At 44.3% G+C, this 23,418-nt stretch overlaps 1 protein-coding gene across 4 annotated transcripts in view; it reads left to right on the plus strand.

The window, feature by feature from the left end:
• Ltbp1 (latent transforming growth factor beta binding protein 1) overlaps positions 1-23,418 on the plus strand; it is a 373,313-nt gene that overhangs the window by 127,260 nt on the left and 222,635 nt on the right. For all 4 annotated transcript variants that reach the window (XM_041631028.1, XM_041631029.1, XM_041631030.1 and 1 more), the window contains one exon: positions 14,502-14,671. In XM_041631028.1, coding sequence (XP_041486962.1) covers positions 14,502-14,671 — 170 coding nt within the window. The remainder of the gene's footprint in view (positions 1-14,501; positions 14,672-23,418) is intronic.

Genomic DNA, 23,418 nt, shown 5'->3' on the forward strand with positions numbered 1-23,418 from the left:
TTGTCCACACAAGGTGCAGAGTCTCACTTTCCAGCCCAGAGAAGCCCAGCAAGCCCCACCACAGGGCGACGCTTCAGCAGAAGTGTGTTCTCAGATAGTGTTTTCTTCTTAGATCCCAGCCGTGGACACTGTTCCCTCTGTTTACCACTTGTCTGATGGACACTGTGGCGCCCATCAAGTGCAATGCCCCCAAATCGTAGCTTTGTTTCTCATTACCTGTGTATTTCAGAAATGCACAATTTCAGACGATTGGAATACTATGCTTTATAACCTATAAAATTAATTTTTTTTAAAGGCAGGATCTCATTATTCCAGTCTTGATGGGCCAGGAACTCACTGTGTAGACCAGGCTGGCTTTCAACTCACAGAGATCCTCTTGCTTCTGCCTCCCAAGTGCTGGGCACCACCATGCCTACCTTTTTTTTTAATTAAAAAATCGTGTGTGTGTGTGTGCGTGTGTGTGTTTGGTGTGCTGAAGTGTTTAGGTGTGAAAGCTGGTATGTGTGCATGCGTTTAGACATCTGACGTTGATGGCAAGAGTCATTCTCGATGACTCTTTGACCTGATTCATTGAGGCAGGGTCTCTCACTCAAACCCAGAGCCAGGTGACAGATAACCTTGCTTGCCAGCTTCCATTGGAGATGCACATACAGGGGTGGAATAAAAGGTGGGTCACCAAGCCCACCTGTCATGTTAACCTGGGTTTCTGGGGGATCTGAACTCCGCTCCTCGAGCTTGTCTGTCATGTGATGGAATCCCCGAGTCATTTTCTCTGCACCAAGAGTAGTTTGTTTTTTCTTCAAATTCTGTGAATTTGACAAATTCAGCGTAGTGGATCCAAAACAGTCATGCTGAATTTGTTTTGCTGAGAACTGTTGAGGCCTTGCATCTTCTCGCATACTGTGATCATGGGGTTACTGTTCAGCGACAGCACACTCTGGGCATGTGCCCTGTTTTTCTGTTCCCATTGGGCTACTGGTTAATTTTGTTATCAGTTTGTAAGCAACATCTATATTGCCCTGAATTTCCATTGCATGTTCTTTTTCTTCCTAGTCCATTTTCAGTGGTGACCTTCATGGTGCCCTCTAATTTTTCTTATAAATAATAAGCTCCTTTTCTTGTTAAGTCTGTGTGATTTTTCTCATAGACATATTTAGATGATTCAATTAGGAATTTTAATATCTAATAGAGTAAGGAGTACCTGAGGAAGGTTCTTCTCTCTCTCTCTCTCTCTCTCTCTCTCTCTCTCTCTCTCTCTCTCTCTCTCTGTGTGTGTGTGTGTTGTGTGTGTGTGTGTGTATGCGTGTGTGTGTGTGTGAATAAACCATATTGTGGCTTAAATTGGGAGGATACTGGCCACTGCACAAAGATCTGATGTGGGGAGATTCCCTTGACTGCATCCTGCTTCTCACCAAGTTTCGTACTTATCTAACTCTAGACTTTATTTCAATGTGTCTCCTCCCCAACCCCCGCCACACACATTAACTGTTCCCAGATATACTGCCATCAGGAAAAGTGTGGCCTGGTCTCTCAGTGGGTATTTTCTTTGAGCTGACTGAAACCCTGAAGGAGGATTGGAACAGATGTTTGAATTTGGTTCAATGCTTTCAATATTTATTACCTAGGTGGCCTACTTTAGCAGCAATTGTAATAGAAAAAAAACAAGGCCATTATTGCGTTCATCTTAAAAATATTGGAAGAATTTCCCCCTTTCTTCCTTCGTTTATTTTATGTAGCCTGAACTTAGGAAAATAAAAGCAGAGGGTTCTTGTCTTACTCTGAGAAGATGCCTACATGTATGTTACACTAAATTTTTCCCCTCAGGAAGTCTTCTCTTAGCATGACTGGATGGCTTGAGAGTTCTTAATAAACTGGGAACCTTTGGCAGCCTTGTCAAAGCCCCCACTTTAGAAGTGAAGACCTGACATGGAGACTTAGGGGGATTTGGTGATGTGGAACCAGGGTTGTCAGATCCGGGAACAGAGGCAGAAATTGCCGCTGAGTTCCACAGATCCTGCTTAGGCTCCTTCAGCCTCCCTCCATCTGGATCTGTGCACCGACTCAGTGATCGGAAGCGGATGTTTCTTAGGTGAACTCAGGTATTCTCCCTTGACTTATCTTGTGTCTGTACCAACACTCAATGTGGGAGGATGCAGCTAGGAAGAGGGAAAATTGTTTTAAAGAGCAATTTCTCTCGCGTGTTCTTGTTCTTCCAGGTTACAGGAGGGAGAGGGAAGGTAGAGAGTTGGCCTCCTAAATACCAGTGTGTGTCAGGTCTTCCTGCTCTTCTGGGCGAAGCAGTGGAGTGGTGACTGCACATGTCTGTAGGTGCAGTAGTTGCAGCAGTGAGACTGGGGGAGGGATAGGAGAAAGAGCAGGGTGGGGCTGGGAAGCTTTCCCAGGCGGGCAAGGTAGTAAGTTCTCTCTGCCATGCAGGGTGTGAGGTGAATGTCACCAAGAATATAAAATGCCACAGAGCTGTAGAGATGGAAGTCTCGCCGCGTAGTTCTAGAAAAGGCTACACACACACACACACACACACACACACACACACACTCCAATGCTTTAGATTGAGGGTTAGAAGAGATTGGAAATCGTAGAGCTGGCTCCAGCTTGAGAATCAGCATAAACAGTGGAAAGAGAACACTCACATATTTGGAATTGGCAGATAAACAAGCCTCATTCTGCATCTCCCAGAAGTTCCGAAGGATGGGGACAGGGAGGTAAGATGTCTGCCTCCTGTGGAGTATATACTTCAGTCAGGCACATAACTCAGGATGGAGGGTGGAACAAGAAAGTGTCTTAGTCACCGCTCTGCTGCTGTGAAGAGGCACCACGACCAAGGCAACTCTTATAAAAGAAAACATTTAATTTAGTTGGGGGCTTGCTCACAGTTTCAGAGGGTCAGCCATTATCATTAGAGCAGAGAGCATGGTGGCAAGCGTGGTGCTGGAACAGAAGGTGAGTGCTACATCCTGATCCAGAGAGAGAGAGAGAGACAGACAGACAGACAGGGTTTGTCATGGGGTTTTGAATCTCAAGTTCATCCATAGTGGCATACTTCCTCCAACAAGGCCAAACCTAGTCCAACAAGGCCATACTTCTAATCCTATCAGAGAGTTCCACTCCCTAGGGACTAAGCATTTGAATATATGAGCATTTGCCTGCCAAACCACCACAGCAGGTCTAATGGGGAGCTGGGAAATTAAAAGCCGACTCTTGTTCTTTCAAAACTGTTTTAATTAACATAAAATTCCTATGACTTTAACATGTAATCTGTCCCTGGAATTGCCTGTAAATAAGATGCCGACTGAAGCCCCAGTTAGGCTCAGGCTTGCATTTTGGCCAGATCACTCCCTAAGTGGCATGAATCCTTCCGTTTATAGCTCATGGTGTCTTGTCTATGCCACTATGATGTTAGTGGCCACAGATAATGGCTACCTGGATATCTTTAAGTGGCAAATGATGTTTTGGTGGTTCTATTGCCATTGCTGCCACCTACTCTCTTTCTTTCCCCGCCTTTTCTTATCCTTCTCCTCCTTCATCCTCCCTCCCTCCGACCTCCTACCCTCTTCCTCCCCTCCCCTTCTGATCCTCCACCTCCTGATCGGCCTTTGATGTTGAGTTGTTACAAAGAAGGTCATTATAAGGGCTCCTCAACGAAGCTGATAGAATATGTGTGTATAGGCAACTCCCAACGTGAAATGTGTGGGTTTTTTTTTTAATGTTTCAGTGTCATGAAAGCAGTACACATCTAGTAGACGCTGTATATTGGATTTTGAACTTCTGAGCGATGATCACCCAGCATAAGCCTCCCAATGAACCCCTAGTCTGCAGACAGCCTGTGATCTGGAGGGGAATCCCAACAGTGGGCATTTGGTAGTAGACTGTGTTGTTCAGCTACGATGTTCATTGCTTAGGCAATCGAATGCATCTCAACCAAGGACACTTGGGGCATAAGCAGAGTGTGGAGCAGCAATCCCATTGTAGTGAGTTAGCATTTGTAGTAAAATAGGCTTTTTATAAGGGATTGACTGGTGATTCCAGAGGCTAGTAAGTCCATACATGGAGTGTAGGTTGACCTGGGGACCCAGCAGAACTGGAAACTTCAGTCACATGGTTAGCAAGTGAGGACCCAATGCTACAACTGGTACAGAGAAAGCCCAGTGTCAACTTATTGAATTCTTTCTTGTTTAGAAAGGCTGTGGGTTTATTTGTTCTTTGCTAACCATGCAGGCTTTCATCTTATTGGGTGAGCCCCACCAAGCACATGTATAAAACTTACAGAACACACCAATTTCAACGATACTATTAACCTCAAAACCTCTCTGAGTTGACACTCAAAACCCACCATCACAGAGAGGCATAGAATAAGTGAGTCTTTCTTTTATTGACCAATTTAAATATAATTCACGACTTTCTGTAATCCCAGTTCCAGGGGACCTGATACCCATGGCAAAACACCAATGCACATAAACAAATTTTAAAACATTCTAGTGTTACTGTTTTTATAAATGAAAGGAGACAGAGACAGAGACCCACATTGGAGCACCGGACATAAATCTCAAGGTCCAAATCAGGAGCAGAAGGAGAGAGCACGAGCAAGGAACTCAGGACCACAAGGGGTGCACCCACACACTGAGACAATGGGAATGTTCTACTGGGAACTCACCAAGGCCAGCTGGCCTGGGTCTGGAAAAGCCTGGGATAAAACCGGACTCTCTGAACATAGCGGACAATGAGGACTACTGAGAACTCAAGAACAATGGCAATGGGTTTCTGATCCTACTGCACGCACTGGCTTTGTGGGAGCCTAGGCAGTTTGGATGCTCAACTTACTAGACCTGGATGGAGGTGGGGGTTCCTTGGACTTCCCACAGGACAGGGAACCCTGATTGCTTTTCGGGCTGAGGGGGGGGGGGACTTAATTGGGGAAGGGGGAGGGAAATGGGAGGCGGTGGCGGGGAAGAGACAGAAATCTTTAATAAATAAATAAATTAAAAAATAAAAAAAAATAAAAATAAAAAATAAAAAAATAAATGAATGGATAGATATAAATGTGTTAGGGAAAAGAAATATTTTATTCTTAGGCTTACATTTTCCCATCTTTGATTTATGGGCTGTCTTCTAAATGGACCATTAGACCTTTGATCCTAGTGGTCACCAACACTGTCTCTTATCTTATCTTCTTCTTCTTCTTTTTTTTTTTTTGGTATCAGTCTAATTAGAGATTGCTTTTGGTTCCATTAGTTTTTCTGAATTATTTTTGTCTTCTATTTCATTTTTACTACTTCCTTTTTTTTTTTTTTGCCAGATTTGGGTCTCACTTTGAGCTTCACACCAATGAGTGAGACCTTTCTTCTTTCCCTAAGTGGGTAGTCAGCACTGTGAGTTTATATTTGATAACTGATTCGCCAGCAATCCATTGTCTTAACATGCTGTATTTCCATTTCAGTTCAGTTGAGAGTAATTCCTACTGTGATTCTTTCACCCCCTGTGGTTCATTGTTGTCTTAGTTAGGGTTGCTATTGCTGTTATGAAACACCATAACCAAAAGCAAGTTGGGGAGGAAAGGGCTTTTCCACAGTGGTCCATCATTGACAGAAACCAGGACAGGAACTCAAACAGGGCAGGAACCTGGAGGCAGGAGATGATGCAGAGGCCATGGAAGGGTGCTGCTTACTGTCTTGCTCCTTATGGCTTGTTCAGCCCACTTTCTTATAGAATACAGGACCACCAGCCCAGACCTGGTATCACCCACAGTGGGCTGGGTCCTCACCCATCAATCACTAATTAAGAAAGTGCTCTATAGACAGATCTTATCGAGGCATTTTCTTAATTTAACTTTCCTCTGCTCAGATGGCACTAGCTTGTGTCAAGCTGACATAAGACTACCCAGCATAGCTGAAGTAATATCATGATACTTAGTTTCCAATTATTTGGGTATTTCACAGGGTTTTTACTGCCTATAATTTCTGGATTAATCTATCATGGTCAGAACAGGGCATTTTATATGATTCAAATCTTGTAAAACTTATCAAAATGTACAATATGTCTTAGAATACTGTCTGTCTTGGCTAATGTGCTTTGCATATGCTGGAAAGCAAAGTCTATTCCTCTCTGAATTAGTGCAGTGTGTGGAAGTGTTGACTTGGTGACGCTGGCTGCCGCTGCTGCTGGAATCTTCTTTGTCTACCTGGGTTTTCTATGTGTTCATGTCTGTTAGAACTGCAGCTTTAGCTGAGCGATGGTTAGCACCCACCTTTAATTCTAACACTCAGGGAGGGAGGCAGAGGTGGGCTGATCTCTCTGAGTTTGAGGCCAGCCTGGTCTACAGAGTGAGTTCTAGGACAGCTAGAGAAACAGAGAAACTCTATCTCAAAAAAACGCAAAAACAAAAACAAAAACAGAAAGAACTGCTGCTTTTTAACTGTTTCTTATTTGTCCGAGGCATTTCTGACTTGTCTTTTGATGTACTGCCATTCAGTGCCCAGCAGGCACAGGTGCTATGTTATCTTGATGAATTAACCTTATGTGTCAAGCATCCTGGTCCCCGGTAAGACTCTCAGCTCGGCAATCAACTCCTCTGTGATGAGTGTGAACACTGCAGTTCTTGTATTGCTGTGACGCGACATAGCCCTTCTCACTCTTTCCTGGTCACCCTGCTTGTCTCACTGGTTTTGGTGGCTCTTTTGCAGGTAATGTATGGTTTGGTCTTGCTTTCTATCTTTGCCTGGCTTTTCACTGGCTTGTTCAGATCATTTGTATTTTTTTAGGCACTTACAGAAAATGAAGCCATATAACAGGGATGGTCTCCACACTATCTGTTACTGGTTTATAGCTTCCAAAGAAGGAGCTATGTCCCCTGGATTCTTTCAAAAATTATGTAGTCACTTACTGTGTCTCTGTGTGTGTGTCTGTGTGTCTGTGTGTGCCATGGAATATGTGTGGAGGTCAGAGAACACCTTACAAGAGTTGCTTCTTTCCTTCAACCATATGGGTTCTGGGGTATGAAACTCAAGCACTCAGGTCTATTGGCAAGTGCCTTTACCCACTCAACTATCCCACCTGTCCCCACCGGCTTCTTTTAGTGTCCTCTCCATAGCTTAAACAACAACAACCAAAGCCAGTTATTGGGGCACACAATTTTAATTCTAGCACTCAGGAGGCAGAAGCAGGGTTGTGGGGTTTTTGTTTGTTTGTTTTCTTTTGTTTTATGTTTGTCTATTTCATCTCAGCTGAAGTTTCCCTTAAGAATTTTTGCTGGACTATTCTTACATTTATGTTGTTGGTGTAATCTCCAGCCTTCTGCTTTCTCTATGTTTCTTTGGGTCATTTTGCTTTCATGGTGTTTTTGTATTTTGCATTTGTTTCCTGGAATCCTTCAGTTCTTGCTCGCTCTGTTACAGTCAGTATGTTTCACCCTGTCCTCCAGACTTCAGCAGTAGTCTCTGACCTCTGATGTATTCGGGTCCAGTAGGTGATTCTGTATGAATGAGGTCACAGTCCACAGCTCCTGTCTCACTTCCCCTGTGTTTATGTGTCAAGCCAGGTACCATCTCCCCAGTAATTTGCACTGCCTCTGATGTTCTTGGGAGTCCTTCCTGAGAAAGCACAACCTCTTTGCTCTGATGTCTTCCCCTCTCCTGGAGTAGCAATCACCCACACTTGTCAGAAGCTTGAAGGCAGCAAGACCCCCATGATGACTTGAGTTCTACAGCTGAACACCAGCCCAGAGGATTGGAGCTGACTTCTCGAGCCTTCCTCCCTGGTCACTTATCTCTCTTCAGGAAGCTCACCATAGGGGAAAGGATCAGATGGTGTCAGACAGACCTTTTGTGGGAAGCATTTTACAGCCACCTGGGGGGTTTCCTTCTGTGAGGTCCAGAGCCTGTGCTCAAAGTGGAAATCGCTGTGTCTTTTGCCAGATCCTCCTACCCTCTCACAGGTCAAATAATGGATTTAGTTAGAAATATGGAAAAGTTTAGTTAATCCATGTACCAAAAGTTGCCACTAGGAAGGCAGCGGTGTAAACACTGTGTGACTAATCCTGTCTTCTGAGGAGAGCGGTTCTGTGCAATTGTTTGCCCCGTGTTTACAAAGACACAGAGGTTTCCATAGATGCAGATCTCTGAGCAGCTGGCCGTGTCCTCGCTGTCTCCTTCCCCCTTCCTCTCCTTTTCTTTCCTACTGGCGTACCCCTCATTTCTTCTGACCCCCTCCTGGTGCTGCTGCCATGCTGTCGTGTGGCCAGTGACCTGCCACCAAACCCTAATGTCCTAATTCTGGGTATCCCGCTGCTCTGCGGCATTCGTAAATATTTTTTTTTGTCCTTTCCTTTTTGGAATCCTTTCCTGCTTGTCGTTTCTAGACCTATTCTGTTTGGTTTTTAATTTCTTCTGAAACCCTATCTATTCTCTTTATGTCTTCTCTCTCATCTATCTATCTATCTATCTGTCTGTCTGTCTGTCTGCATGTCTATCTGTCTATCTATTTATCTATCTATCATATCTATCTCTCATATCTATCATCTATCTATCTATCTATCTATCTATCTATCTATCTATCTATCATCTATCTTAATGAGTTGATTTATACTTAGTTCCATGAACAATGATTCTCAAGTTCACTGCAAAATGAAGAGTCTGGGGCTGTGGCTCAGTTGGTAGAGTTCTTGTTATAGCATACATGAGGCCCTGGGTTCGAATCCTTACACTGCAGAAGCAGAGTGTTTCAAACACACATGTAAGTCCAGCAGGTGGGGGTGGGTGGAAGAACCTGAGGCTAGATAGGTCACGAACCCTAGGGGAGGAACTGCTTTCTTGAATAGGAGCCTGTATTCTCTCAGAGGACAGGAAGATGTCAACCATCCTTAACTCTATGCCAGAGAGCAGAAAAGTAAGGCTGCCAACTGAGTGTGGTTCGCTCTCCTCAGAACTGTTTGTGACTGGGATTCATGTAACCAAGGGTGACCTTAAGCTCCCTAGGTAGCAGAGGATGACCTTGAACTTCTGCTCTTTGTGATTCTCCGTCTCAACTGCTGGACCCTACGTGTGTGCTGCCAGCTCAGTGTCTGTAGAGCACGATGCAGGCCTAAAGCCGACAAAACCCAGCACTGAAAGGGGAAGTTGGCGGAACGTCCCACTCCTGACCAAGAAGCCCTTTGCAACTGGTTCTGGTGGGGAAGCAAGAAATCTGTTTTCTCCAGTGTCACTGGGTGTATCGACCATGTTCCCACGAACCATCTGTACCCAGGAGCAGCTGGGCCGCGTGAAACAGACTCCAGGCCTTTTCATTTCCTGTGCTGTTTTGTTTCGTTTTGGGTATTTTCTTTTTGAGAGAGAGAGAAAATGAACACGCCCCTGGGTAGGTAGAGTGGAGGGAAGGATCTATGAAGGAAAAGAATGCAATCAAAATAGAGTGCATGGAAACGGTGTTTCATCAGGAAAAAGAGAAAACAAATCCTAATTGTGAAAAATGTTGTGTCTACAAAGTAAGCTAGACTTTCTATCTAATCACATGACATTGAAGAAAGGATGCGGGTTGTGTGTAATCTGTATGAACTCTGCTTTCAATCCCAGTTCTCGGGAAACAGAGACAAGTAGATCTCTGTGAGTGAGTTCCAGGACAGCTAGGGCTAGGTAGAGAGACCCTGTCTCAAACAAACAAACAACAAACAAACAAAAAGATTAATTTTAAATATAAATCCCCATTCTCATGAGGTGTCTCCACAATTACACATGACTGTCTTCCAAGAGTTGTCCATGTTTTTTAATAAAAAAATTTAGAAAAAAAAATCTTTTCACATTTATTTTGTATGCTTGCACACGTGCATGCCACAGAATGCGTACAGAGGTCAGAGGGCAACTTGCTGTAGCTGGTTCTCGTCCTCTTCAAGTGAGCCCTGAGAATGAAACCATCATGGCCTTGAGCATCTTTACTAGCTCATCTTGATGGCTCACTTTTTAAATCCCCCCCCCCTTTTTTTAAAAAAATATTTTTGCTTTTTGAAGGTAGTGACTATTTAGAACATCACTGTTTTTCTACGTGGAGGCCTTCCCCACCTGCCTTCTGGAGACCCCCTTGTGTGTTTCTGTCTGGGAAATAAAGGTGGCCCTTCTCCATAAATGGGTCCCTTCTCCCAGCAGCTTTTACTCAGTGTACCTCTGTGCTCCTCCTTTTCCCTTTGGCCTTGAGCTAGTAATACTCCCCGAGGTAGCTGGTCTTTACAGCGCTTGCTGTGAATGTTACCTAATTAAGAATGTCACAGTGAGCGAAGACTTGCTTGCCTCTCCCTTGTTCTCCCTTCTTCCTCCCAGGGTCACTATTTTGCATGTGTTGGCTTCCTGCCTCCCCCGTGAAGTCCAACAGTACACTTTGTCCTTGGTTTCATGTTCTTCTAGCAGCCTCGGCTGTCAAAGTCATGGTCACCAGTGTTATCTCATGACCCTCAGTTGGGAAAGAGGGGGGACCCCACTTCCATTCTTCCTCTTTCAGAATTTTTCAGCTTCCTCCAGCCAATCCTGGACCTTTATGGAAGCCTCTAATCATCTGGTCCTCTTCTGCAATTGCCCATTTGTAATACTTGTCTGTGGACGCCTGCTCTGCACTGAGCCGTGGGGGGGAGGGGGGATGCTTGTTTTCTTCCTTCTCTCCATCCCTCTTGGAGGACGGTGCTCCCGACATCACATTTGAATGGGTTCTCCCCTCTTTTTACTCTGTCATGTCCTTCAGTTTCCCTGAGTCCCTAGATCTCAGTCATATTTTCTTTCTTTTTTTTAAATATTTATTTATTTATTATGTATACAATGTTCTGTCTGTGTGTATGCCTGCAGGCCAGAAGAGGGCACCAGACCTCATTACAGATGGTTGTAAGCCACCATGTGGTTGCCGGGAATTGAACTCAGGACCTTTGGAAGAGCAGGCAATGCTCTTAACCTCTGAGCCATCTCTCCAGCCCCTCAGTCATATTTTCTATTCTAATGTCTCCTGCTGTTTATCGTCTGTCCTGCATCACTCTCTGATTGCTTCCTGTCATATGGGGAACAGTCTTTCTGTCTGCAGGAGAGGGCTTTATTGAGGAGAGGAATAGATGTTGGGATTTTTACCTCAGTCAGTTTCATCCCTTTGAAGAACAATATTTTTAAATTTATTTTTAACCTTGGAAGGTGGGGTTGGGTTGTATTTTGACTTCTGGATGGTTGGCTTGCTATGTTGGAGAGAATAATTGTCTCCATAAACAGACTTTCTCGGAAGACACTGGCCCCACTTGTCCTTATTGTCATTCGCTTGGATTCAGTATCCAGAACCACTGAAGTACCGACCGGGAGATGGATTCATCCGTGCTCGAAGTTCTACAGGGACCGCTGACCAATGCCGTCCTTATGCCTTGAGTTATCACATGCCATAAATGAAATAGCCCAGGACTGCTAAAAAAAAATAGAGCAGAGGGACAATAATGTCAGAATACCCTTCACAGCGATGGTGGCTGTTGTTAGGTGAAATTCATTTGTCTGTGTACAGATACAGACCTTAGTGGAGATGCAAACTACATCTCCAGGCCAAACATGCTGCTTACTGTAGGCTGAGGAAAAGAAGGGCACACCCCACCCCATGGGAAGCATCGCTTCTCCCCCTTGCTGTAGCAGCCACTGGTTTTCACTATACTTTGACTACCTTACACATCTGCTTTAATGCCTCTTAATGTTTACTGGTGAGTAATGCAAAGTATGATTGCTGGCTGGGACAGGTACTAGTGACGGGAACGGAAGGTGGACCTGAGGCCTCTGAGGGAGTGGATAAAACAGAGAGATTCTCCAGTGGATGGACAATATGGAATATTAAATATTTATATTTAAATACTAAATATTTGAAGTTACCAGTGTGGCGGTATTTTAGAATTTATAGTAAAATTTGGAATTTTTACTATAGAATTTATAGAATTTCCCCTTTACCTGTAATTGTGAGGAAGGATGGAGGAAAGGAGGTCAATGGGCATGCCCCTTTTATTTTGAACCAGAATCCCCATGGTTTTGATTTTTAAATTTTCTTTTCAGGAATTTGCACCTCCCCCCCCCCCTTGAAAATTACAGTTACAGCGATGTGAGTTGCTTGGCATTTTCTCATCACAAAGGCTCCCCTCATCCTGCAAACAGGGGAAGAAGAAATTGGAATCATTAAAAACCAATCAATTTTTTTTTTTCTAAAATGGCTCGGTGAAAGAAGCTGGAAGGCTGTTGCCACGTGACAGGCATTGCTTGTCTTCTCTCCTTTGAATCTCGCCTGTTTCACGGCGCAGAAAGAGCCCTGTGCATTTACATCTGCAGCCCAGTTCTTGCAGCCATTGCTGTCCCAGTTCAGAGGGGAGAGTGGCTCACCTGGAAGGCAGCCCTGCAGCCCCCAGCCTCACCTTTCTGGACATGGCCAAGACAGGCGTGGTTAGTGGCTCTCCAGGTCTCCTGGAACTCTGGGTCCTCCTGTTCCAAACAGGAGCTAGTCTAGGTTATGTGCAGGGTGACAGAGTGGCTTAGGGAGAAAGAGCCACTTCCAAGTTGGGGAGGAGGCTGGCAGAATAGACTTGTGACGGCCAGATTTGTCCAGCTGTTTCTAACCCCCCCGAACATACGTCTAGTTCAAAACAACACTGACATCATCAAAATAGAAGTGCTTATTGTGCTAATCTTGGGCTTTTCCTAATTCAGTCATTAGTCTGGTGACAAAGGACTGCCCTGTGTGGCACCACATCTGGGAAGATCCAGATCCAAGTTTAGGCCTTTCGAGAGCACAGGGTTTGAAGTGGATGCAAGGTGCCAGCTCCCTTCAGCCACTTCTGGTCCCTAATCGCTCAGGAATGCTTGGTCCTACTTCACGATTCCTTCCTAACCAGAATGAATTTGAGGAAACTTTCACGAGACTCTTTTGGTGAAGATACCAAATGGTGGAAGTTTGGTGACATGGTGATTGGTGTTTCTTCTACTGTTTGGGCAGTCCCTTGAGGAACCCATCTATAGAGTCAGGTCACATGGGCAAGCAGGTCCTTTTCAAAGGCTCTTTGCTGTTAGCGCTTGTCTGCTGGCATCTAATAGTGCTTGAAAATGAGTGGGGTCGCTGGAGAGATGCTTCTGTCAGCAGAGTTTTTTCCCTGAGAGCTTAAGGACTGGAGTCTGACCCGCAGCAGTGCTGTAAAGAGCCCAATGTGGCAGCGCTGGCCAGTAATCAGAGCCCTTGGAAAGCCGAAGAGCCAGCCTAACTGAATTGGTGAGGTCCGGGTTCCGTTAGGTGCAGATAGATTGGAGAAGACATTGGCTGCCTACTTCCGGCATGTGCGCGCTCACACACACACACACACACACACACACACACACACACACACAGATGGCACACTAAATAAGTAAGTAAAGAAATAAATACACAAGTCAGTATCTTTTTTTTTTCTTTTCATTATTGGTCTTCACCCATGATTCATTATTCTTGTTATTTGTAGGAACTAGTAATTATAAAACACTTCACCTGAGTTATTGACCATAATGTGTGTAGCCATATTAGGTAATTATGACATCGAACATAAAGTTAAATAGATATTTTCCTAAGACTTTTTGGGTTGGTTTGGTTTGGTTTTCAAGTCAGGGTTTCTCTGTGTAACAGCCCTAGCTGCCGTGGAACTCACTCCGTAAACCAGACTGGCCTTGAGCTCACAGATATCTACCTGCCTCTGCCCCCTCAGTACTGGGATTAAAAGTGTGTTCTACCACTGCCCAGTTCCCTGAGACATTTTAATTATATATGCATATATTTCAGAAGGAATTATGCATGCATGTGTGTGTATATTGAATTAGCATAGCTCCTTATAGCCCCGGTTTTCCTCAAACCCCAGATGCCTCTGTTTCTACCTCCCAAATGCTGGCATTAAGGCGTGACCACCATGCCCAATTTAGTTTATTTTGCTTTTCGTTTTTCTGCTTCAGTGCGCTCTGATTTTTATGAACATCTTTTCTCTTGGCCTTGGGTTGTAGCAATTCTCTGCTACAGCATGGTAAACTGAGGCTCCAAGAACCAAGTGAGCTAACCTAGTAGAAGTAGGCAATTTGGGAACAGAGTCCTGCTGTCCCACGCGGGTTCTCTTTACTTACAGCTGATTTCTCGCTCTTTGCTCCTGTGCTCATTTAGTTCTTATTATTTGTGTGTGTACCTATTTGTGTCTATTTTTTTTTAATTTTTTTTTTCTGAGAAATAGATGCCCTATGTTTTGCATGAAGCCTATGGTAGCTATTCTCTGAAGTCTTTGATGAAACCCACCTGCTGCAGCCCGTGTCTCTCTATGCATTTTGACTACACAGACAGTCCCTTTCACACCGGATGGTTCCACCTGTAAAGGAATACCCACGGATGAGCCTTGGTTGGCGAGGGCGTGCCTTTCGACGTTAGATTTTTTTTTCTCTCCTTCTTAGTTGGCTTTTAAAACGCCCTGCTTATCTTCTTGCCCTCTCTTTGTTTCTCCCCAGAGCGGCACCCTTGTCTTCCCAGAATGTGATGGTTCACCATGGCCAGACCCAGGAGTACGTACTCCAGCCCAAGTACTTCCCAGCCCCGAAGGTGGTCCCTGGAGAGCAGTCCACAGAAGGCGCTTTCTCTTTGCGATACGGGCAGGATCAAGGCCCCGCACCCTTTCAGGGTGAGTATCTGCTCAAACAGCCGTTTTCCTGGATTAGAGTCTCAGAGTTTGGAAACATTTCCCTTGGTTTAGATAGCTGTAATGTGTCACAGTAGATAAAATTCAAGAGTCATTAAAACACCTACTTTGGTTCCTAAAACAACCAGACAGCAGATTTTTAGCCTGGTTTCCTTATTCAGAGGAAAGACATTTTTCCGGGACTTTGGAACTAAATCTGGAGTGACTTGCCTGAGATTCTGTTTCTGTAGGATTTCTTCTGCTGGGAGACGTGTTCCCTCTAATTTTAGGTGCAGCTGCATGTCTGACATGTTTGTATTGATAAAATGTTTTCTTTAGTGAGGTTGCCAAGATCCATTCCCGGTGAACGGCCCGATTTGTGCGGCAGGACTCTCTGAGGTTCACCTATGCTAGCTATTTTTATGCTGAACGCTCCACCTAGTTTTCAGTCTACCTCGCAGATGGCAGGGAAGAGTTGCCGGAGTTTGTGAAGGACTATTGTATCTGGGGCCAGCTTGCTTGGTATCTCCCTGGGTGAAGCTCAAGGACGCAGGCCCTGGCTGGAAGCGGAGGGAATGTGAAGATTTGTGGTTTAGGTACTACGGAGTGTCTGCTGGCAGCGTCTGCGCGGGGAGAATGCGTTGGAGCGAGACCCAGACCATTCAGAGGCGAGAGCTAGACTCACCCTCTCTTGCCAGCAGCGTTCTGTTTTAGTCCGTGTTGACTGATTGCCTTCACCGTGACTGACCAAAGAGTGTGCCAGGTGTGAGGTGGAGAAGGATTCTCTATTGCTAGCAGGAATAGCGCGAATGGCCCGGGAAGGGTTTTGCTACTGTCTGATGCTTTAGAAGCTGTAATCTGCTGTGGATTCGATACTCTACATCTGTCCCCACCTCACACTTTATGTTATGATGCTCTAGTGATTGACACTTTTTTACCATAGAAAATTCATCCATATTTCATCTTTCAAGAAAGTTTTCTAAAAAAAAAAAAAAGCGGGGTGGTAGTGGCGCAAGCCTTTAATCCCAGCACTTGGGAGGCAGAGGCAGGCAGATCTCTGTGAGTTTGAGGCCAGTCTGGTCTATAGAGTGAGTTCCAGGACAGGCTCCAAAGCTACAGAGAAATCCTGTCTCAAAAAAACAGAAACAAACAAAAGACAGTTTTCTTCTGAAGAGTGATAGTCTGGTGTGACTTACTGGGTTGATGACAAAAGTAAATCAGGACCATCGGGAAGATGGAGAAACCACTGGGATCATCTTCTTGTCAGGCAAGACAGTTCCTTGCCAGTCCCAAAAGACCAGCTGTAACCACCGTGTTCTTCAATACCTTTTGAGTTCTTCAGGCGGTATTCCTTCTGGGAAAATACCCCTGAGTGTGCAGTGGTTTTTAAATTCTGATTTTAAAAGTGAACAAATGTACTTATTATTTCTCAGGCTCTCATATAGAGAAACACTTTTTGAAAACTCTCTAAAGTTTGGAAGTGATTGGAATGGCATTTTTGAAACCTTATGATCGTATTGATAGAGGAAGACATTTCTGAGTTGATAGGAAAAGATGGTTTGATGGTTCCTGGAAAGAAGATGAGATATGGTGTTCTTGGTTGGTTACTGTTGACTTGTTATTCAAATGTATTTCTATTTCTCTCTCTATATTCTCTCACACACACATATCTACCTACTATCTCTATCTCTGTGAGAATTTAAACTCTACAACCTTGCTGAGCTGTCTTCTGGAAAGTTAAATGATGTTAGTTTTTAACTCCTTTGACTCTTGTATGCATTTTCTATAGTGGGGAGCCAGTGAAAGCTAGTGAAGTAGACGAACTCATGCCCTCAATGAGGGTGCACCCTCTTCAAACACTCCATAAGATAGAACGGGAGCAAAACAAAACAAACAAGGCTGAGGAAGGACTGCAACATAGGTCATATTTGAAATACAGAAAGGGAAATGTGGCTGTTTTTACTGTTGCTAGCACTATATTGAGAGCTGGAAGTTGAGCTGGAGAGCTATGAAAACAAGCAATTCTGCAGGGCCGGGAAGGATGCTGAAATAGGAACTGTGAGTAAAATGACAGAAGGAAGACCAACAACAGGGGATGAGGCGGTAGCAGGAGGGACCTGAAGGTACCTGTCAGGTCGGAGGAGAGTGGGAACCTAGTGTGGACAGAGAGGAGGGATTGGCAGCCCTGGTCATCCAGGAAGAGTAGGGTCCTTCAGTACCCTCTCCCTCCTCTTCGTAGAAGAGATCAAATCCACACACATTAACTCCACAGTGTGCTGAGGGCTGAGATGGGATATGGATGCTGGCAACCCAAACTCAGTTTCGCATGCTTGTGTGGTAGGCCTTTAACCCACTGAGCCAGGCCCCAGTCTGAAGCTCAGTCTCCTCTTCTACTAAACACTTGTAGACTTTGGATCTGATGAGCTGATAACTGGGAACTGGACAGTTACACCAAAAGCTTTTTAAGTCACTCTGCTTGTCCCTGCTATTCATCATCAGTGGTCCTCCCAGCTTGCCCTCCGCTCCATGTCAATGCTCAGGTACATCTCCATCAAGTTTGGAGGCAGCAGAAAATTGGGAAGCCCTAGGAAAACACTAACAGGGCTTCTCAACCTTCCTAACACTGTGACCCTTTAATACAGTTCCTCATGCTGTGGTGACCCCCAACCATAATGTCATTTTTGCCTCTGCTTCATAGCTGTGATTTTGCTACTATTCTGAATAGTAATGTAAATATTATATGTGCAGGATATCTGATATTTGACCAAAGGGGTAGTGACCCACAGGTTGAGAACTGCTGTACTGGAAAGTTAGTTGAGTTTCTTTCAAGAATGTCAGATTGCAGGACTGGAAAAATGGCAGCCGTCAGCCCTGGATCTTTACAGAAAACATCTGGTAACATCTGGTGTTGGTGACAACACTGGATCGTGGGCTGGGTGGTATATTAAGATACCACCTGGATTTTTCAAAAAAGTTAACAGAGTGAATGTATCTAGCAATTTTAACTCCTAGTTGAATTTTTTTAAAACCCACATTCACACAGAGATTTGTATGTAACTGTTCATCATAGTCCAGTAACTAACGAGAGGTGATGAACTAAATGTTCATCCAATGACGAATGACTAGACAAAGGGAGCTATTTCCATGGGATGGAATTTGAGCCATTAAAAAGGAATGGAGTACAGATACTTGCTAGAACTCTAAACTTACGTGGAGTGAAGGAATCCAGACACGGAGTAGTCCAGACCACATACTATATGATCCCATGTATATGAGACATCCATAACAGGCATACCCGTAAGACAGAAAGCAGATCAGTAAGTGCCAGGGCGAGGGAGTGCCTGCCGATAGGCCAGGGGTTTCTTTTTGGGTGATGGAAAGTGATCTGGAGTTATTAGGTCATGATGATTCAACAGTCTTATGAATATACTAAAAAAAAAAATCACAGACTTCTACACTTAAAAAGAGCAGATTTTAATAGTGTGTGAATTGTGTCTCCTTTAAAAGTAAAAATTATTTGCAAAAACAACTGCCAAGTAGATGGTTCAAAAAAAAAAATCACCAGCTCCAAGGTACAGAGAGAACTCCAGTGCTCTGGGGTCTTCGGGAAGTTGAGAACGAGGGAGGCTCTTTATCTAGCACCTTCCTGGGAGATGTGTTAAAAAGAATGCCACACGGAAGCCAAATCTAATATACAGAGGGGAAGCTTGAAATAGTCGGACATTTGAAGCGTGATGCTTAAATAACAATCGATTGAGATGAATGTAATAGCCTATACCCAGGCGCCTGTGACTCAGTTGTCTGATAAAGCACACTAGGAAAAGCCCTCAAGGGTGGTGAGCGTTCACATCAGATGTACTGTTACTGTAGTCAGTGTTCCGTGGGAAGCTTGATACCTGAGACTAACGTTTCTATTACAGTGCGTGGTAGGATGCTTTCACCAGGAGGGATCCAGGGCACTACAGGATTTACTAGGGTTGATGGTTGGTTAGTTGTCCAGGATAGCAGGAGCACAAGCCTCGCTGAGACGGTCCTTGGTCTCCTGGTGACCAGTTAGAGAAGGTGATGCTGGAACTGAGAGAGAAGCAATTACTGCCCTCAGTGACTCTTTATTAGCAGGTCTCCTCAGGTGGTGGCGGCGCACGCCTTTAATCCCAGCACTCGGGAGGCAGAGGCAGAAGCAGGTGGATCTCTGTGAGTTCAAGGTCAGCCTGGTCTGCAAGAGCTAGTTCCAGGACAGGAACCAAAAGCTACAGAGAAACCCTGTCTCGAAAAATCAAAAAAAAAAAAAAAAAAAAAAAAAAAAAAAGGAAGTCTCCTAACTAGGAAGGAGTAGAAATTTGAATCTGAAGTTGCAATTTTCTCTGTGTTTTATGTGTGTGTGTGTTTGTGTGTGTGCGAGTGTGCATTCATGCACATGGTAACTCACACACGAGCAAGCACATGCATGTGGAGGCTAAAAGTTGATATCAGATGTTCTCTTTTATATTCCTCCACCTTCTTTTTTGAAATTGGGGCTTGCTAACTGTTAGGTTGACTGGCTATTCCTAACTGTTAGGTTGACTGGCTATTGCTAACTGTTCGGTTGACTGGCTATTGTGATTCAGGATTTTTCTTGTCTTTGCCCACCATCTTTGACCCAGTGCTGTGGTTACAGACCTGTGCTACCATTCTTGGCTTTTATACGGGCTCAGAGGACCTGGACTCATGTCTTCATGTCTGTGTGGTAAGCGCTGAGCCATCCCCTTAGCCTTGATATTGGAGTTCTCCTTGCTAATTTCAGTGCTTTTCCCACGGTAAGGGCTCAACTTTTAAGTGGGCTGCTTATATTTCAATATCATCTTCTAAAAAGTTTATTTTGTTATATTCAAGGAAGCAGACATCTTAAATTCCAGAAGAGGCATATGTCATGTTTTATAGATTAACTTCCCAAAGGTCTATAAACACAGATAACTCTGACTTTTAAGAGGACTGATGATTTATATTCTGATGTACGGAGGGGACGGATGGGAAGAAAAGAGAGAGAAATACGGGTACCACAAATGCACAATGCTGTTATGCTTAAAAGAAAGTCCACTTTTGAAAATGCTAAATATAAAGCCTTTTCTTTAAACAGGCAGCCCCAGAGCTGACCCAACATGAACATAGTCCATTAGGCAACTTTTGGCAGAAGAAAATTGGTACCTCAGGAGTTGTCTTTCCCTGGATTCTATGGTCTGTGTTGATCTTTCCCAGTAAGTCTTTGCCCAGCCAGTTCAGCTCCCACCCAACAGCTGGAGGGTGGCTGACTGAAGCCTCCATTCTTCCCTGATGGGTAGACTAGCTCCCCAGGCTCCCCCAAGTTTGGTTGGAGAGAAGCAATGAATGTTCTCACAGTGTGGTTTTGTTGTTCATGCTCTGGCATTTCCACTGTGGTCTGACCACACTGAGGAGGATGGACGATATGGGCACATGAGACATCTTCACACTTTTAGTGGCATGGCTGTTAATGTGTGTCTGCCTGTGTTCGCCTTCAGGCTTGTGTTCAGACATGACAGAAAAAAATGACAGGACATGAAAGCATGTCAGTGTGTGGTGAGAGAAGTCGATGTGTCTGAAGTGAGGCTTTCCCATGGTGGCAGACTGAGTTTTACAACAAAGAGACAATCAGGGACATCTGGGTCTTCCTGGCTATCCAGTTGGGGGAGGGAGAGAGACAGACAAAACACACACACACACACACGGGGGGGGGTGGTTTTACAGATCATTAGAGGAGACAGCCCAAATTTAAACACTGGGAGAGAGATAGCATTTATTCCAAACATGTCTACCGATGCAGCCAAGGAGGCAGGCAAGGGCATTGAGTAGAGGACCTTATGCTTCTGGCTAGTGACAGAATGCTGATGAATTGGATGTGATGGGAACATCTGTGATGGGACAAAAGGCGTCTCAGAGTGTGGAAGCATCAAGCTTATCCTGCACTGTCTGACCTTTTCCAAACGAGGGAAGAAGCTCCAGGGCTGGTAGCCAGGTAAAGGCAGAAGTTGGGATAATTGATTTGGATGGGAGGAATTGTAGTTCTTGTTGAGAATTGGTATAGAACTTCTCGTACAGAAGAATATCCAGTTCGTGCCTAAGGGATGGATTACAATGTAGAGCCCATCAGGGAGGAGTTTGCCCTTGAGAAACATCATGCTTTTAATTTGGAAGAAGCAAGGAAAGAAAAACAGCAGGAAAGACCTAGTGTCCTGGAAGCTACACTGCACGAAGATGGACAGCTACAGACAGATGTGCAGAGGGCCTTTTAGGACATCTTTCCAGATGAACCAAATGTGAATTTGGATGGAGAGATGTCCAGGGATGCACTTGAAGCCTCCCCTAAATGGGGATTACCATTGATGAATGTGCAAGCAGATCCATCTTTGTGTGTGACTCCACATTGATTCACTGGGCATTAAATGGTAATGGAATTTGGACCAAGTTGTCCAGGAAGCCGATAACAAACCACCAGCCACAACAGCCACAAATGAATAAGCATCCAGAGGGCTAATGTATGAGAACAGAACAATTTACAGAAAGAACAATGGTAAAGCTTCATACTCTTTCCCTTGCAAAACCCGGTTCCTAGAGCCGCTTAGTCACCTGCACAGTTTTGTAATTCCACACTGTAATGCAATGTGGGTGTTATGGCCGGAGGTAGGTATTAAAGACTCACCCTCCCCTTGATGATGTTTGGCAAAAGCTTTCCTTTGACAGCATAGACAGTAAAATTTGATTATGTGACTGGCTCTCCCGTGAGTGAACAGGGTTCAATCTAGCTAAACTCAGGCATCCAGGTTTCACAGAAGGATGGGGTGTTCCTCTCTGTTTGCTTGCACCAGCTTGCACTTGGTGTTGAGGTAGAGGGTGTGTAAGACTTTTCTGCAAGAGTTGTGTGATCCCACCTCTGTCCAGGAAGGTATGTGAGTGGGAAGGTTCTCTGTCTCTTGGTCAGCTACACATAGTTAGAGATAGCTGGGAAATGGTAGACGTGGATTGATTGTCAACACTTCTGAGAAGCTTATCCAGCAACATATAAACAGTGATGGAGCAAAGCCTTCTAGAAGGAAGGATTATGTAGTTTAAATTCCTCCACGGTCAGTCTTCAGTGCCAGAGACAACTTTTCATTCCAAAGCCTCACACTTTCATAATTACACTGACATTCAAAGATATTTCTGATTGTTGAGGATAATTTCAAGATACTGAAAAAAAAAATCAACTCTTGTTATGGCTCCAAATTATTCTAGAGTCAAATTGTGTGTGTGTGTGTGTGTGTGTGTGTGTGTGTGTGTGTGTGTATGCATGTGTATATAACCGTCTGGTAGGTATCAAGTAAATTTGTCTGTAACTTTGAAGTAATTTCTAACTTCTTAGGTTATCCTACCTGCATAGCGGCAGTATCCTGTTATTTTTTTTTTTGAGTTTATAAAGAAATAAGGTTTATTTAGCTCACAGTTAGAATGCTCAAGGGCATACATACAGCCACTGACTTATTTCTGGGAATGGTTTCTATGTATGTCCACTAGGTCTCTGTCTTCTTTTTGTATTTGTATCTTTTTATTTTATTGTGCAGTATTTTATACAGCTTTTATGCACTTTCTATTAAAAACTTCTTGTATTCTAAGTAGTGTACTTTACAAGTTTGCTTTTCTACAAGCTTACAAAGTTCTCCTTGTGTGTATATGTGTACTCGTACATGTGTGCACACGTGCATTATGCAGGTGTTCACATGCCACTGTACATATATGGGTGTCAGTCCCTGCTTTCCACCTTGTTTGCCTACTGCACACTTCTCTGGAAGCACCGGGATTACAGATGCTCGAGTTCTGTGACTGGCTTGTATGCGGGATCTAGGGATTCAAGCTCAGGTCCTCATTGCTGGCATGGCAAACCCTTGTATCCACTGAGCCATCTTCCCAGCCCTGGTTCTTATTTTTGGTTTAATGAAAACATTCTACGTAGGGTTGCTTTTGTGAACAACACTACAATTATATAAAATAAATTTTGTAGCCTATCAGTGGATTTGGAAAACTTTGCTGAGAGAACAGGGTCTATGGAGCTGGTTAGAGAGTCTGGTTGGGGTTCCGCACTAGCATCCAGGCGTCTTGTGTGGGACTGAGTGCTCTCCCTTAATGAGGGTAGGAACATGCCAATCCAACAGCTGGGCTGCTGTTTAATGACCAGGCTAATGGTTACAGGTGCATTCAAGGATTGCAGCAGCTTGAGGGGGATCCAGCAGAAACCAGAGTGCTTCCTCCCACACTTGAGGAGCTCGCATTCCAAGGAGTAGCCTGCACAGGGGCCTATTGTATTTTAGAGGCTCACCTCCTCCCAAACAAAATATTTTAATTATTTTCTTTATTTATTAATTAAAAATACTACTGTGATTCAGTTAGAGAAGTAACTGGTCTACAGGCTGAGTCCCTGGTCCCTTGGTCACTAGACAGTTAATGAAAACGACGTGTTTCCGGGGGCATTGGCTTGTTTTCACAGAGAGGGAAAGGGGTGAGAGGACTCCTGTGAAGAGTGATTCTCTGACCTTGCTCACTCCCCTCCTTACATTTTATTGATCCCAGAATACATAATAATGCTAGGTGATAATTTTTATGTCTAATTCTTTCTTCCCTCTCCTCTCTGGCCACTTCTTTCCTGTGGGCTGACTGGGCCTTTCCTGCACGTCCCCCCTTAACTAGGACTTGGCCAGTGAAGTGGGGAGACTGAGTGTGGCTCT

The sequence above is a fragment of the Microtus oregoni genome, unplaced genomic scaffold, assembly GCF_018167655.1.
Source record: "Microtus oregoni isolate MIOR12 unplaced genomic scaffold, Mior012 000036F_ref0000092, whole genome shotgun sequence".
Classification (NCBI taxonomy): Eukaryota; Metazoa; Chordata; class Mammalia; order Rodentia; family Cricetidae; genus Microtus; species Microtus oregoni.